We start from the raw sequence: 14,954 nt of genomic DNA on the forward strand, positions 1-14,954 counted from the left end.
CATGCTGTACCAACCCCGTAAGACCTTCGTTCATCTTCGGAACACAAATAAAGATATTTTTGATTGAATCTGAGAGCTGGATCAGTCCTACATAGACTGCCTAAGGGACTGGCTCTTGACGGCCCATAAAGTCATTAAAGAAAAGGTTTAAATATTCCATGTGCCTACAGCGGCTCAATTATAAGTTTATCAAGCGACGAGACTACTTTTTGTGCGAAAAAAACATAAATAACGACTTTATTCCACTATTCCATTACTTCCTTATGGGCGCATGCGCGAGAACTGAGACGAGGACGTTCTCATTCGTCTACTTCTTGTTACCGGCTGCTCACCGCTTAGGAGTTTTACCGCCCCCTACCGTATAAAATGATGATCCATATATAAGGCGCTCCGGATTATAAGGAACACTGTCGTTTTTTGAGAAGATTAAAGGCTTTTAAGTGCACCTTATAGTGCGGAAAATACGCAAATTGAAAAGCGTATGTACAGCGCGCATCTTCCTCTGCTTGTAAACAGAAATTGCGCTTCCAGCTATATCAGCACATCATCTTATACGGTAGGGGGCGGTAAAACTCCTAAGCAGTGAGCAGCCGGTAACAAGAAGTAGACGAATGAGAACGTCCTCGTCTCAGTTCTCGCGCATGCGCCCATAAGGAAGTAATGGAATAGTGGAATAAAGTCGTTATTTATGTTTTTTTCGCACAAAAAGTATTCTCGTCGCTTGATAAACTTATAATTGAGCCGCTGTAGGCACATGGAATATTTAAACCTTTTCTTTAATGACTTTATGGGCCGTCAAGAGCCAGTCTCTTAGGCAGTCTATGTAGGACTGATCCAGCTCTCAGATTCAATCAAAAACATCTTTATTTGTGTTCCGAAGATGAACGAAGGTCTTACGGGGTTGGTACAGCATGGGGGTGAGTAATTAATGACTTAATTTTCATTTTTGGGTGAACTAACCCTTTTAAGATAGGCAGACCACCTTGGACCGGGAAAAGCAGCAACCATGTTTCAAAACTCCATTCAATCACCTTAAACTGGCACAACCTAGATTTTCCAGCACAGAAAGGGACTGTGGACAATAACCGGCAGTCATTATGTAGTCATTGTGAATAATCACAGAACACACACAGTGACAGCACTTCGCACTTCACGTCTGTCCTCACACACAGAGCGTTGTGGGAAAGGGAAGGAGATCTCTGTTTATGACTGAGGTTAGTGCAGGGAGAGGAACTGTATCTATTGAATATTTGATGTGAGATATAAAAGCCGCAAACCTTTGGGAGCTGAGATTACTGTAAACAATACAAAGAATCGAATTAGAGCAATCATCGAAAAAAACAACAGAAGGCCTAAAATCTGGATTAAGAAAGTAAACGGGGTCGTTTCTTATTTCTAGAAAATTGTAATCAGAAGTAATAACAAAACAAAATTTGAGCATTGGTTTTCAAGATTATTGAATTATTAAAGAATTTGGTAACACTTTAGTTTAGGGTCCAATTCTCACTATGAACAATTGTATATTGCTAATTAGCATGCATTATACTAGCAAATTGGCTGTTTATTAGTACTTATAAACCACATATTAATGCCTTATTCTGCACGAACATATTCTCCATCCCTTATTCCAACCAAATACCTAAACTTAACAACTACCTTACTACTATTTATAAGCACTGATTAGAAATTTATTGATGCAAAATTCATAGTTAATAGTTTATAGTGAGAATTGGACCCTAAAATAATAAAGTGTAACCAAGAATTTCATTTAATAATAAATTAATGAATATATTGACAGTAAATAAATATATATATATATATATATATATATATATATTGACAATGGGGGAATCAAATTTATAATAACGTAATACCTAATAACAGCCATTCCTCTGAACAGCCACTGAATTATCTCCACCAGACATTGGAGAGTTCTGCAGTGTTCATTCGATAAAAATAGACATGTAAATGTGGCACGTACAAAGCTGGAGGTGTCTACTTTTCTCCTGCGTGCGAGGTTAGTGATGTTGTCCCCGTTGTAATGAATGGCCTCCATGCAGCCCATGTAGTTTTCTCTGGCTCCTGAGCTGGGCTTGGCAGACACTGGCATCCCTCCAAATGTAATCTGGGAATAGACATCGAAGTGCAGTGAAAGTGAGGGAAACATTTACCATCTATAATACCGACAGCAAAACATTAATCTTATCTAATCTTATCTGTTTGAATAAATGCCACACAGTGAACGAAATAATATGTGTGCTAAAGACCCAGTTCCCGGTAGCATTGGGGTAAAATGATTAAACAAGAGCGGATGAGAGGCGTAAATGGACCGTGAGAGATTATTATATAATATGCTAATATATAATAGTGTTCATGGCTTTTATGTGATCTTAAAGGCATAGTTTACTGTTTTCAATTCAGAAATTCTGCCTTAAAGTCCCCATGAAATCAAAATCTACAATTCTTGTTTGTTTTGGAATACTGTAGAATTTATCATAAATGATCTATCTGTGAACATTATTGTTTATTTTAAAATGCATTTGCCCTTGTAATATTTGAGTCCATTTTGTTTTTGGGGTCATGCTTGAATGTTCAAAAAACATTATTTTTCGTATTTTCCACATTGTTGCAGCACCTCTATTCCCAGTCTGTCAGTAACGCTCAGTTTAGTTCCTGTCTGTATAAAGCCCCTCCTTCTGAAAAGCACAATGTGCTCTGATTGGTCGGCTGGACCAGTGTGTTTTGATTGGTCAAGCACTTCGAGTGTGTTTGGGAAATGTCACACCCCTTACCAAAACTGCAAGTTTTAACACACTTATAACTAACTCAACAAGGCCTCGCCCCTTTATTTTATGCTTATGCATATGCTTTTGGCGGGAATTATTTAAATGAGGAATATTATGACGTGTTCATTCCCGGTGTTCTGTCGATTTTTGCTGCCTTGTCGAAAAATGCTACCGTAGCGCGAATTGATCACAGAATGCCGATTAAAGTCGTATGAAATACAATTCTAATACAATTCTAAGTTATGAGTACTGTATACTGTAGACTACTGTTTTTATTTTTAAAACGGTGTGAAAAGTAAAAATTATCATAAAATATTCATCTTTGACTTGTCAAAGTACACCTTTTCTTATAGTAACTGAAACTTTCAGTTATTCCTTTTCAGCTGGCTGACCGTACAAATATTCATACGGTAGTAAGCATTTTTTAAAGGGAAATTATACATTATAACAGGAAAATGTACCTTTTGTAAAAAAATGTAAAAAAACAAAACAAAAAAAAACTGTGAGTCTGCACATGCGCATAACCGGTAAGTAGGAAGTCTTGATGGGTAGCATGAATTGTCAGAACACCGGAAGAAAATCATGGCTACAATGGAGATACAATACATTTTCAGAGCTTTTTCATGCTCAAACAGCAACATTACACACTAAAGAAAGTTGAAAATGTAAAAAAAGGATCCTATAATATAATGATGAATAATATTAACTATGAATAAACCAAAAACATAACATTTCAAAACATACAGTATATATTTATTTTAACACATAACAAAACAAAACATGTACTTCGTAGTCCAGGTCCAGGTGGTCAAACTCTCCGTTGGTGCGGAAGCTCTGCGTGTGCTGGTCGACTGTGAAGTTGACGCTGCGTCTGTAGCGTTCGATCTGAACCGAGTGCCAGTGGTCGTCATCCAACAGGCTGCCGCTAGACACTGATGTGTGACCCTGAATGGAGCCGTACTGATTACTGCCTGAAATAGACACAAACATCAAACGCCATTAATGAAACGGGTCAAACCGGGTAGACAATTTTTTTTTAATACTTAAAACAGTAGTGTTGGCATGCTGCCAATCATAGAATAAAACAGAAAGTTCAAAAGTTTGTTAATCAAAGAAGTCTTTATCAAGGCTGCATTTATTTGATCAAAAATACAGTAAAAACAGTAATAGTTAAATATTATAAAAACTTTTTTTAAAGTAGTTCACTTTTAAAAAAAACTTCTGCTGATAATTTACTCACCCCCATGTTATCCAAGATGTCCATGTCTTTCTTTCTTCAGTCGAAAAGAAATGAAGGTTTTTGATGAAAACATTCCAGCATTTTCTCCATATAATGGACTTCAATGGGAACCAAACGGTTCAGGGTCCAAAAGACAGTTTCAGTACAAACTGTTCAAAGGGCTTTAAACGACACCGGATGATGAATAAGGGTCATATCTAGTACCCTTAGATTTGTAGTAAGATTAGTAAGATTTGTTCATTTTGATGAACGAGTTCGAACAGGAGAGTCACGAACGCTCATCACAGAACAGAGCAAGACGAGAATTTGTGCTTATAAAACTTAAACTTTTTTGTTTATTTTTTAAATGGCTGATCGTTTCGCTTGATAAGACCCTTATTCATCGTCTGGTGTCGTTTAAAGCCCTTTGAAGCTGCACTAAAACTCTCATTTGGACCTTGAACCGTTTGGTTCCCATTAAAGTCCATTATATAGAGAAAATCCTGGAATGTTTTCATCAAAAACCTTAATTTCTTCTCGACTGAAGAAAGAAACACATGGACATCTTGGATGACATGGGGGTGAGTAAATTATCAGCAAAAGTTTTTTTTTAAAGTGAACTACTGCTTTAAGTTTTATATCTTAATCTAATATTTAGTATCTTCAAAAATCATTCTAATATGCTGATTTGCTGCTCAGGAAACATTTCTTTCTATCATCAGTGTTGATCAGTTCAAAATCAGAATTTTTTTAGTCAAATCCATTACCCAGGTTGATCTGTAGGAGCAGTTCTGCTCGGCGTAGCTCTAGAGTGATATAATCGCCCTGTTGTCCCTCTCCGTGAAGCAGAATGCCGTCTCCTTTGGTGGTCTTAAATTTCAATGATATCACATCCTTTAAGATCTTCATCTTTTTCTGTCTGAATCGATAGGAAATCACTCCCTGGCCGTCAAAGCTGATCACGTCCGCCCCTGGACGCAGAAATATGGATCAGTCTCAAACAAACACATGAAGTCTTTTCTCATATTGTCTCACATCAAACCAAGTTGATTATGCATGGTGAAACTGAACATTTTAGATTTTAAAGAGGCTGTATCATGAATGATTATACATAATATTCCTTGATCTTGAAATAAACATTCAGTGTGTATTATGTATACTCCGACTTTGAGAACTCAACAACAAGCCCAGGAAGACCAGTCACAATAAAGAGCCTATTCTTGATACATGAATATTGATGCAACTATATTTGTCTCAATAAAATTGCGCAAAGAGGTTCAAAAATGACCACTATGACATCACTCACAGTAAGCGCAGCCATAGAGCTCCACCCTCAGACCAATTCTCCCCTCTTCACTCCAGTCCAGCGGGATGAAACGCACGTATCGAGCCACGAAAGGGTGCTGAAGTTCGTGCCGCACAGCCCGTTCTGAGTTCCAGTTACCTGAAAACGTCTGCGGCAGAAAAAAGTCAATACTTTATAAAAAAAATCATTGAGAGAACCTCCTTCTGTGAGTCAGACACACCATTACTGCTCGCTCTGTTAGTAGTTCACTTTTGAAAAAACTTGCTGATAATTTACTCACCCCCATGCCGTCCAAGATGTCCATGTCTTTCTTTCTTCAGTCGAAAAGAAATTAAGGTTTTTGATGAAAACATTCCAGGATTTTTCTCCATATAATGGACTTCAATGGGAACCAAACAGTTCAAGGTCCAAATGACACTTTCAGTACAAACTGCAAACTGTTCAAAGGACTTTAAACGATTCCAGGCGATGAATAAGGGTCTTATCAAGCGAAACGATCGCTCATTTAATAAATAACAAAGTTTAAGTTTTATAAGCTCAAATGCTCGCCTTGCTCTGTTCTGTGGCGCACGTTCGTGACTCTCCTGTTCGAACTCGTTCATCAAAATGAATGAATCTTTTTACGAGTCATTTGGTTCATTCAACGAATTGACTCAGGAAAAAATGTGTTCATTTTGTTGAACGATTTCGAACAGGAGAGTACGCGCATCCCAGTACAGAGCAAGGCGACCATAAGTTTTATAATCTCGTTTTATAAGTTTTATAATCGTTTCGCTTGATAAGACCCTTATTCATCGTCTGAAATCGTTTAAAGTCCTTTGAAAAGTTTGCAGTTTGCACTGAAAGTGTCTTTTGGACCTTGAACCGTTTGGTTCCCTTTGAAGTCCATTATATGGAGAAAATGCTGGAATGTTTTCATCAAAAACCTTCATTTCTTTTCGACTGAAGAAAGAAAGACGTGGACATCTTGGATGACATGGGGGTGAGTAAATTATCAGCAAAACGTTTTTTTAAAAGTGAACTACTCCTTTAAGGTCCAATGAAGATGAAAATAATATAACACAGGGTTTATTTAAATAGATTCAAATAGACAGCCAACATGCGAGATACTGTAGTGTGCTTGTGCACAGACAATAACGAACCAAGAGTGCAGGTGAAGGAACAACTTAAGTAGGAACACAAACAAGGATAATTAATCACACAGCTGACACATATGAACTAATGATAATGGTAAGGTAACCATAGAAACGGAAAAGTTCATGGAATATCCACAGTAACTAACAGTACATAACGGTGACGATAAGAGGAAAAGTTTCACTTTTTTTTGAAACTTTTGTGGGTCATGTGAGTTTTGAACAACACAGCAGCAGCTGTTATTCTCAGATTTGGTAACCCAAAAACAATATGTACTCCCTGAGCTATAAATCAGTACAAACTCACCCATATGTTGCTGTCCTGCCGATACGGCTTCCAGTTGTTTCCCGTGTCGCTGTAGAAGAGCCTGTAGTGTTTCGTCCAATCAGAGCTGCTGTATCTGCCCTGTGTTGCTATGGCATTGATCTGTTTCCTGGCCCTGAGGTCCACCTGTAGCCACTGGTACCTGTCGGAGTCTAACGGTGACCATCCTCCATTGCCTATGAAAGACAAAGTACAATGTGAGAAAACAGCACATGCTGCCAAGCTTGAATTATGATGTGATAGTCCTCATAATCCTCCATCAACACTATACTTCCTTAACGGCAGCCAGAATGTGCATTAAAGGTATGACCTACAGAGATGTTTTGTCTATTATGCAATCAATCTTTATGCTTTATCTGCAGCACATCTCTGTCTGAACATCAACCAATGAGGAGAGAGACACGGCAGACATGAGAGTGACATTCAGCCATACTAGTATGACCAGTCAGATCACCTAATACAGGACCTAATATCCCACAATGCAATGCAGATGACATTTCCAGTGTGATGAATGAACCTGGAAGTGATTAAAGCCGTGGTTTTTAAAATTGTGACTCATTATTTATACCGCCAAAACAAGAAATTGAATCAAAATGCAAATTTATGCTAACATTTTGCATGCACATTAACTGTATTTCATTTTCATTATAAATGGACAACTACTTCATGTGCTAACAATAGTGTTTGAAGTGTTTATCACTGCATATACAGTTTCACATACTGTACACAACCATTCAGAAGTTTGTCAGTAAGATTTATTTTTCAATATTTGAAAGAAATTAATACTTTTATTCAGCAAGGACATTACATTTAATCAAAGGTGACAGTAAAGACATTTATAATGTTACAAAACATTTATATTTTAAAACAAAATGCTGATCTATTGATCTTTCTATTCATCAAAGAATCCCGATAAAAAATTATTAAGTTTTAAGAATAACACTGATTATAATCATAAATATTTCTTGAGCATCAAAACAGCATATTAGAATCATTTCTGAAGGATCCTGTGACACTGAAGACTGGAGTAATTATGATGAAAATGAATAAATTACATTTTAAAATATATAGGCCTATATCGCATAGAAAACAGTTGTTTGAAACAGTAATAATATTGACAGAATAATGCAGCCTTGTTGTGTTGTGCATGAGACTTCTTTCCCCAAACTTTTGAACATAAGTGTTTATAATATTCATTACGCTCTTCCTCACCTACTCTCCTGTTGAGTTTTGCATAGCCAGCACCAAAATCAGCCGCCAACACAGAGGAGCTGGTGAAGGCGCTGTAGGGAAGGGGTGAAGCCAACACCTCATCACACCTCTCTGAATAAAACAGAAACAGAAAAACATACGTTTGAAATATTTCTAAACAGACAGTACATAACAAAAAAATGCAGTCATTCATATGCAGTGATGGGAATAACGGCGTTATAAAATACTAACGGCATTACTTTTTCCAGTAACGAGTAATCTAATTGATTACTCTTCTCATCTTAACAACGCGTCCCGTTACTATAACAACTGATGAAGCTGTTTTTTTTTTCCATCAGACCAACTAGATCTCTGAGCGAGAGGCACACTTTTTTACTGTTCTTCCATTAAGCACGAGACAAGCGCATAAATGCTGACGATTGGCTGAGGTAGAGTAAACTGTCACTGTAAGCCAATCAGAGGTAGAGTTGGGCGGGTGTTCTAAAGCACGCATAGTAGTGATGAGCATTCGGCTCTTTTGACTCAGCTCTGAAAGGAGCCAGCTCTTTTGGCTCACAAACGGCTCTTTAAATGACTTTGACTATAATATTTCACTTTTTATTATATAATTATTTAATTTCTACGGAGCCCCTCTAGTCCCACTTTGGTAAAAAAAATTAATTATAACTATCTTGTGGCCTCAAGATAGTAACTCGTGGCCTCAAGATACTAACTCGTGGCCTCAAGATACTAACTCGTGGCCTCAAGATAGTAGCTCGTGGCCTCAAGATACTAACTCGTGGCCTCAAGATAGTAACTCGTGGCCTCAAGATAGTAACTCGTGGCCTCAAGATACTAACTCGTGGCCTCAAGATAGTAACTCGTGGCCTCAAGATACTAACTCGTGGCCTCAAGATAGTAACTCGTGGCCACAAGATAGTAACTCGTGGCCTCAAGATAGTAACTCGTGGCCTCAAGATACTAACTCGTGGCCTCAAGATAGTTACTCGTGGCCTCAAGATACTAACTCGTGGCCTCAAGATACTAACTCGTGGCCACAAGATAGTAACTCGTGGCCACAAGATACTAACTCGTGGCCACAAGATAGTAACTCGTGGCCACAAGATAGTAACTCGTGGCCTCAAGATAGTAACTCGTGGCCACAAGATAGTAACTCGTGGCCTCAAGATAGTAACTCGTGGCCTCAAGATAGTAACTCGTGGCCCTAAGATACTAACTCGTGGCCTCAAGATAGTAACTCGTGGCCACAAGATACTAACTCGTGGCCACAAGATAGTAACTCGTGGCCTCAAGATAGTAACTCGTGGCCTCAAGATACTAACTCGTGGCCACAAGATAGAGTTAGTATCTTGAGGCCACGAGTTAGTATCTTGTGGCCACGAGTTACTATCTTGAGGCCACGAGTTACTATCTTGTGGCCACGAGTTAGTATCTTGTGGCCACGAGTTACTATCTTGAGGCCACGAGTTACTATCTTGAGGCCACAAGATAGTTATAATTAATTTTTTTTACCAAAGTGGGACTAGAGGGGCTCCGTAAATTTCTATAGGCTAAATTTGTAAAAATAGAGTCGGCTCTTCAGATATGCGAGCCAGCTCCCGACGTTCAAATAAAAGAGTCGGCTCATTCGCGAATCGCGAACGACCCATCAAAAGCTCATTCGCGAACGAGTCGATCCATCATCACCTACGCTCCTCCGCGAACCACCCATCATCATTATCGGCTAACGCTCATGAATTGCGAACGACCCATCATAACGCATAGTCGGACAGGAATAATAACGGACACAATAACACAAGCCAGCCAGTCAACGAGAGACAGGTATGCCGACATATGTTTGCAACAGAAGCTTGTGATAGAATATTCCTTTAATATCGAGTCGCAGTATGTATAGATGTGTAAACAATTTGTTGTAAATCTCATCTTTGGTACAAGCTGACATTTAATGGGGCTTTGATATGTGGTGTTCTGAAACATTACAAATGCCTCTTTTTCATATTTAGAGAATTAAGAATTAATGTGATTTTTCGATTCTGGTAAATTATACATGAAAACGCCATCCGAAAGTATCTTCAAGGTTTGTTAGAAAGTCAAGGTTCATAAAGCTTTCAGAAGTGGAGCATGTGTCTCACTGAAAGGTCCTTCATGTTTCTGGCCGCTGTGTGTGCGGTCAGCCTGCAGTTTAAATCGGCTCCTCGTAACCAGACATGGGGACTTGTGACTTGGTGACTTGGACTCGAGTCGACTCGAGTCGCTATTTTTATGACTTGTGACTTGACTTGACAAAAAATAAAATACTTGAGACTTGACTCGGACTTGGAAGTTAAAGACTCGGGACTTGACTTGACTTGAGACACGATGACTTGAATGACTTGAGTGTTAATCACATCATGTTTTCAGTTTAAATATAAAATATATAAATTATGTAAAAAAAATAAAGTTGATCCAGCTGGAGCGCAGGCTGAGAATAGCGCTGTCATGACTGGATCACGAGATCATCAATCATGCCCTCTCGTAGTACCTTACGCACACCACGCCCACTTACATCAGATCACATCAACATGTCAGCCGGAGGGATACCGAGGGTCGTTGCTTTCGATTTAAAGAATTTCTCAAAACAAGATGGCAAAAGAATAGCGCTTTGCAAGACATGCAACGTTAAGATCGCAGACAGCCAGACGACAACCTCCAATTTCGTCCGTCATTTGAAGAGCCATATTCTGCCCAGTAAGTGCTTGTCAATTTGTTAATGTTATCTTGTTAGCTCGTTCGTAGTTAGCTAGCTAATGTAAGTTAAAGGAGAACACCGGCGCAAAATTACACATTGTTACCTAGTCAACCGTTATCTGAGATTTGTTTTCATGATTGCCGAATGTAAATAGTTTAATCTATAAAAACAGTTTAGCCTATAACGCTACAACGGTAGTATAGGGCATAGAGTAATGACAAATAAAAATCGCTTGTTATTACCACAAGGCTCAAAATAGCCCCACACTAACATAATAAGCATTCAAAACGAAGCATTGAGAACTTTGTCAGAGTGTCCATACAGTTTAATAAGAAGTTATTTTATACACACAGTCAACTTCGCGAATACAGGAAGAAGCTCAGGGAGTTCAGTTTTCCTGTAGGAACCCCATAGCAATACTGCCCTACAAAGGCAAAGCGCAGTAACTACACATTTGGTCAAAAATGAGTTAAGACTTGTAATGGGCTTTATGTGTTCTGTCTTGTGAAAAAATATCTGGGTTAAATTATGTCCCATTTCGGAGATGCATTACCACATAATCTACCCATAACATGTTTTACTGCCTATAACGTTCCGGAGGGAGGATTTCTACAATTTGCTTGAACAGTTCCATTTTATTCTGAAAACAAATTTTAAACACACACACCAGTCAACAATAAATCAGGTTTATATTAATATATTTTCTTAAATGCATTTTAATAATAAAAATATACTAAACATTTATTTTTATCAAACTTGACTGGGAGTAATTACTGGGAGTAAGTGAGTAATGTCTAATGCTTTTTGAAAACTTAAGGCTTTTTTCATAAAACAAGTCAGGACATCATGTCATTTTTGTACATTTTTATTTCTTTAAATCAGTAAGCTAGTAAATGAATGCGTCATTGTACCCAAATACACTTCTGAATGCGCCTCTGTCCATTTCAAACCAAACTGATGCCCATAGATGCACGTTTAGAAGAGTTTCAATTGCATGGGAGGGAGTAGCCAGCTAGCTCTCTGTTTTGTTTGAACATCAACAGAAGTGATGTTACCCCGCCATTGCTGATACATTTAAAACATTTAAAACATTTCAAATTGCTGAAAATTTAAAACATTTCAAACACTGTTGGCAGAAGTGAAAAATAAATAATTTTATGAAGTTAAAATTTTGTTTGATTCCATTATGTATTTTACTGAACATGAGTATTTACAATGCAAATCCAAATTATTGTAATTTACTGGCAAATACTTATCTTGTCTTTTCACTTTATTAAGATCAGATTCTGCATGTAAAATTACAATAATAAGGTGACTTGACTTGCACTTGACTTAACCTACTACAAGACTTGACTTGACTTGACTTGACGTAGCCTGTGACTTGACTTGACTTGACTTGCCCCCCAAAAAAATACTTGGGACTTACTTGAGACTTGACGGTTAAGACTTGAGACTTACTTGAGACTTGCACATGTGTGACTTGGTCCCATCTCTGCTCGTAACCCAATTTATCTGGCCAGAGGAGGAGAGATTCAAGGCCAGAGTCTGAGCACTCTTCTCTCACCACTCTAATTATATGTCTCACGATTAACAGCGTTAATACAAAAAAACATCTTAAAATGTTAACATCTTAAAGTGCAGTTCATCAATTCATAAGTCACAAGCATTTTTTTTTAGATCATCCACCATATTTATGACCATCAGTGGAGAAAAGTAATGGCGATGGATACAAAAAAAAATATTAATAGTACATAAAAAGTTAAACTTAGAAAACGACAATTAGAAATGTTGCCTTATGCCTGTTGAAATACAAAACTGACTAAAATAGCGAAGTAAAAATAAATTAAAGCTAAATAGAAATACAGAACAAAACATATTAAAAAAAATAAAATAAAAGTGCAAAATTGAAAACTGTGTGTCCGCAGTGTGTGTAAACAACCAGCCTATGATGTTAAAAAATAATACCCATAAATCACACACAGTGGGTTCCAGATTTCCATGACTGGTGATGATGTGCCCTATTAGCATAAATCACACCCTGATTGAGCCACAACAGTCCGCTATTGCTGTTGTAGCTGGAGATTTACAATGAAAGCACCAAAAAAAAAACAACAAAAAAAAAAACATGAAAAATGTTCTGTTTTTGGATGTACCAACAACTTAAGAGTCTCAATAGACTTCTGGGCATCTGAGCCACTGAGGACAACATAGTTGAATTTAATTTATGAAGGAAATGTGCCGAAGAAAGTCGTTAAAGTGTTATATATATTCGCATAAATAATTTCTTTCTCGCCTTTGGGGGGGGGGGGGGGGGGGTTACATAATATATGTTTGTGTAGTGTGTATAATTAATTTGTGTATATAAATACCCATGCTTGTATATATTTAAGAAATATGTGCATGTATATATTTTAGATATATTTATTCACAATTCATATTATATATAAATATAAACATTTGATTTATTAATAACACATTTTTCTTAAATATATACATGCATGTGTGGGTATTTATATATACAAATTAATTATACACACTACACACACATATATTATGTAAACACAAACTTTTATTTTGGATGCGATTAATCGCGATTAATCGTTGCCCATCCCTAGAACATGGCTAAACTAAAATGTTTTTATTAAAAGCTTCGTAACACTTTACAATAAGGTTCATTAGTTAACATTAGTAAATGCATTAACTAATATGAACTAACTGTTTATTAATCTATGTTAATGTTAGTTAATACAAATACAGCTGTTCATTGTGCGTTCATGTTAGTTCAGAATCCATTAACTGATATTAACTAATACAACCTTTGATTTTAATAACGTATTAGTAAATGTTGGAATTAATATTAACTAAGATTAATAAATGCTGAAGAAGTATTGTTCACATTTTGTACATGTTAACTAATGCAGTTACTAATGTTAACTAATGAACCTTATTGTAAAGTGTTACCAAAAGCTTGTTTAAACAGTTTTACAGCAATTCTTTCTTCATCAGAACACATTTTGAAGAACATAGGGGTCCAAAGAACATTACCATTGACTTTTTAAAATATATTTTTTCATGTTCCACCGAAAAAAGAAATTCATCCACATTCTAAAATTGATTCAAATCTATAAGATATTGGGTGAACTGTGATAAATGTTCACATTCTTCAACCAGCATTTATGTAAATTAGTTTTCTAAGAGACTTTAAATCCGATAAATACACAGATGGATGTCTACATGAAGAACGCTGCATGAACAAAACATTTCAATGAGTCATCATGCAGCAGATGGGTTTCACATACAGACATGAGGGATCCTTTCCCGCTGTGAGAGGATGTGCCGATGCTGTTACGACATGGATAGATTTTCTCCAACATGTTCTACATGAAACGGAGCCCTTCAGAGATCATGTAAATGTCAGCAAGCACGTTTGCAGTGTTGACCTTCAACCAGATGTGATGAGGTTGAGTCAAGTCAAGTCAAGTCACATTTATTTATATAGTGCTTTTTACAATACAGATTGTATCAAAGCAGCTTCACAGTGATAACACGTAACACAGATAACAACACAGATAACTAATGTTGTTGAACATTAAACTAAGCAAGCCAAAAGCAAGGCAACAGTGGCAAGGAACCAAAACTCCATCAGGTGCTCAAAAATGGCTATTTCCCATCACATGGAAATCTGCTAACTAATTTGATCATCATGAGACACATTGTACCCGGTGCTCATGTCAATAAACACACAGAGCAGAAAGGTTATGGAGTCATTTCCATCTCAAAAACATAATTTAGCTATTTTAAAAGCTAATGCACTGGTTACCAAGTAGACAACAGTGTCATATATGTGATGTGTGTGTCGGCCAAAGCGAGACCATGCCTCATTTCAGAGCATGAGGATATCAGCTCCAAAAAAACAAATATCCTTCCACTCACACCGAAGCACTTTAGTGCAAAGATCATGAATTCCTTTGAGCTCGAATTAGAGCGAGAGGGCGATTGCTCAGAGGATATTCTTTGATCGAACACCAGAGTACTCATATATTGATTGTGATCTTCTCCTGGGATAAACCTTTCATTTACCCAGAGAGCCTGTGAATCTCATCTTCAGCCTCAGGTGCTGTTTAATGACTCGGATAACTGATATCAGCCCTACAGCAGGCAAATGAGAAATGACTACAATACAGCCAGAGAGAACATTTTTGAGAACTTTGGAGAATAGCTTTTCCATCACTGGAATAAATTATA

The 14,954-nt window shown here is 37.2% G+C and overlaps 1 protein-coding gene across 2 annotated transcripts in view; it reads right to left on the reverse strand.

The window, feature by feature from the left end:
- Positions 1–14,954, reverse strand: part of cntnap2b (contactin associated protein 2b) — a 47,847-nt gene that overhangs the window by 21,256 nt on the left and 11,637 nt on the right. For both annotated transcript variants that reach the window (XM_039677889.2, XM_089131499.1), the window contains exons 2-7: positions 7,982–8,092; positions 6,752–6,945; positions 5,312–5,459; positions 4,773–4,976; positions 3,573–3,757; positions 1,982–2,125 (exon numbers count right to left, since the gene is read on the reverse strand). In XM_039677889.2, coding sequence (XP_039533823.2) covers positions 1,982–2,125; positions 3,573–3,757; positions 4,773–4,976; positions 5,312–5,459; positions 6,752–6,945; positions 7,982–8,092 — 986 coding nt within the window. The remainder of the gene's footprint in view (positions 1–1,981; positions 2,126–3,572; positions 3,758–4,772; positions 4,977–5,311; positions 5,460–6,751; positions 6,946–7,981; positions 8,093–14,954) is intronic.

Source organism: Pimephales promelas, chromosome 5, assembly GCF_988280905.1.
Source record: "Pimephales promelas chromosome 5, fPimPro1.hap1.1, whole genome shotgun sequence".
NCBI lineage: Eukaryota > Metazoa > Chordata > Actinopteri > Cypriniformes > Leuciscidae > Pimephales > Pimephales promelas.